At 44.2% G+C, this 2,500-nt stretch overlaps 1 protein-coding gene across 1 annotated transcript in view; it reads left to right on the top strand.

Annotated features, from left to right (window-relative positions):
- rps6ka3b (ribosomal protein S6 kinase, polypeptide 3b) overlaps positions 1 to 2,500 on the top strand; it is a 36,721-nt gene that overhangs the window by 29,000 nt on the left and 5,221 nt on the right. The window contains exons 8-14 of the mRNA XM_056433709.1: positions 8 to 150; positions 948 to 1,018; positions 1,110 to 1,198; positions 1,368 to 1,432; positions 1,676 to 1,778; positions 2,032 to 2,141; positions 2,417 to 2,500. The exon at positions 2,417 to 2,500 is cut by the window's right edge and continues 36 nt beyond it. Coding sequence (XP_056289684.1) covers positions 8 to 150; positions 948 to 1,018; positions 1,110 to 1,198; positions 1,368 to 1,432; positions 1,676 to 1,778; positions 2,032 to 2,141; positions 2,417 to 2,500 — 665 coding nt within the window. The remainder of the gene's footprint in view (positions 1 to 7; positions 151 to 947; positions 1,019 to 1,109; positions 1,199 to 1,367; positions 1,433 to 1,675; positions 1,779 to 2,031; positions 2,142 to 2,416) is intronic.

Here is a 2,500-nt window from a genome sequence, read left to right as displayed (position 1 = left end):
CCCTCAGACTTCGGCCTCAGTAAGGAGTCCGTGGACCACGAGAACAAGGCCTACTCCTTCTGCGGCACGGTGGAGTACATGGCGCCAGAGGTGGTGAACCGGAGGGGGCACACGCACAGCGCCGACTGGTGGTCGTACGGCGTGCTCATGGTGAGGGGGCGGCGTGCAGCAGGCGTCCAATCACAGCGCAGCGGCGTCCGGAGTGACCCCGCTGCTCTTTTCCTCGACTATTTAATGAGCTCTCGTTGAATCGGTGGCCGTGTTCCTCAATATTCTTTAAATATTTGAATTTAAAACAGAGAGGTGTCACCATTACCTCAGAAAAACAGTTTTTTAATATTGTTTTTTGTTGAACAAATAAATATATATATTTTAGATTTTTAAATGTAAATATCTATTTTATATCTTAAACATTTTTTTATCTATATTCATTTTTTAAACACATAAATAAATATTGTATATTTAAAAAATGTAAATGTATATATTTAAACAAAAAAATAATAATAATAAATACATATATATATATTTTTTAACACAGAAATATATTTATATAAAAAAATGTTAATATATATTTTTCCTTTTTCAGTTTAGGTTATTTAAATATTAAGATATACATTAGTCCATTGAATAAAAACCTCTGTACATGGAGATGTGGAAAAGTATTAATAATGATAATAAATATGTAAAATAGATAAAGAAATATAATATCAAAATATATATTACAGTATGAAAAGAAATATAAAAACATTTTTATTATATAAAAAATATATTACATTAAAAACATATTAAAATATAATAAATATTAGATTATAAATCTAAATTAATGATTTTTTTTTAAAACAGTAAAACAAAAGCGTAAAGGATCAAAGATAAATAATATTGTTTCTGGTTGAAGTTGACGAGCAGCACGAGGACACGTTGTATTAAAGCTTTACTCCTTCTCTCAGTTCGAGATGCTGACGGGAACGCTGCCCTTCCAAGGAAAGGACCGGAAAGAGACCATGACCATGATCCTCAAGTGAGACGCCTTGGACCCAACACTCGTATCCAATCACAGCGCACCGTGTTTGTTTGTTTGTCAACAAACTCCCTGTGTTTGTGTTCCTCAGGGCCAAGCTGGGAATGCCTCAGTTCTTGAGTTCGGAAGCTCAGAGTCTCCTGAGGAACCTCTTCAAGCGCAACCCGTCCAACCGGCTCGGTGAACACACACATTACACACACATCACACACACATTACACACACATCACACACACATTACACACACATTACACACACATCACACACACATTACACACACATCAATGAATACACACACTGATTGTTTGTTTGAAGAAACGCTGAAAGATGTTTGTTTGTTTGTTTGTAGGAGCTGGCCCGGACAGCGTGGAGGAGATCAAGAGGCACCGGTTCTTCAGCACCATCGACTGGAACGTAAGAGTTTATTTTAAAAGTGTTAAATAAAAAGTATGTATATAGAACCAACACTACCACTTTAGTCCACAGGGGGCACCAGAACCAACACTACCACTTTAGTCCACAGGGGGCACCAGAACCATCACTACCACTTTAGTCCACAGGGGGCATCAGAACCAACACTACCACTTTAGTCCACAGGGGGCAGCAGTTCCTCGTAGTCGGTTTCAGTCGTAATTTGTCTTGTTTCTTCTTCTGTAGAAACTTTTCCGTAGAGAGATTCCTCCTCCCTTCAAACCGGCTTCAGGACGACCTGACGACACTTTCTACTTTGACCCAGAGTTCACGGCGAAAACACCCAGAGGTACCGACTCCTCCTCCTCCTCCTGCTCCTCCTCCTCCTGCTCCTCCTGCTCCTCCTGCTCCTCCTCCTGCTCCTCCTGCTCCTCCTTCTCCTGCTCCTCCTCTTCCTGCTCCTCCTCCTCCTGCTCCTCCTTCTCCTCCTTCTCCTGCTCCTCCTGCTCCTCCTCCTCCTCCTGCTCCTCCTCCTGCTCCTCCTCCTCCTGCTCCTCCTCCTCCTTTATTAAATCCCCTGGTGTCCTGTGTCCGTGCCTCAGACTCTCCGGGCGTTCCTCCCAGCGCTAACGCCCATCAGCTGTTCCGAGGGTTCAGCTTCGTGGCCATAACTGAGGAGGACACGCAACCGATACCCAGCACCATCGTGCAGGTACGCACGCTCACCTGACCACAACGCACCACATTCACAGGACCCTCAGTGAGCTGGCTGCAGGAACATCGTGAGACCTTCAAAATAAGAGCGCCGTTAGGAGATCTGAGGTCTGGGTCGGTCGCGGCCGTGATCTCAGATGATGTTCTGATGATGTTCTGATGATGTCACCTGTGATGTAACCTGTGATGTCACCTGTGATGTCACCTGTGATGTAACCTGTGATGTAACCTGTGATGTCACCTGTGATGTAACCTCGGTGTCCCCGCATGCAGCAGCTCTACAGGAATCACTTCTCGGAGGCCTACGAGATCAAGGAGGACGTCGGCGTCGGCTCGTACTCCATCTGCAAGCGCGCC

Source organism: Pseudoliparis swirei, chromosome 16 (genome assembly GCF_029220125.1).
Source record: "Pseudoliparis swirei isolate HS2019 ecotype Mariana Trench chromosome 16, NWPU_hadal_v1, whole genome shotgun sequence".
Classification (NCBI taxonomy): Eukaryota; Metazoa; Chordata; class Actinopteri; order Perciformes; family Liparidae; genus Pseudoliparis; species Pseudoliparis swirei.
Note: the sequence above shows the minus strand (reverse complement) of the source record. Positions and strands in the feature narration are given on the sequence as shown.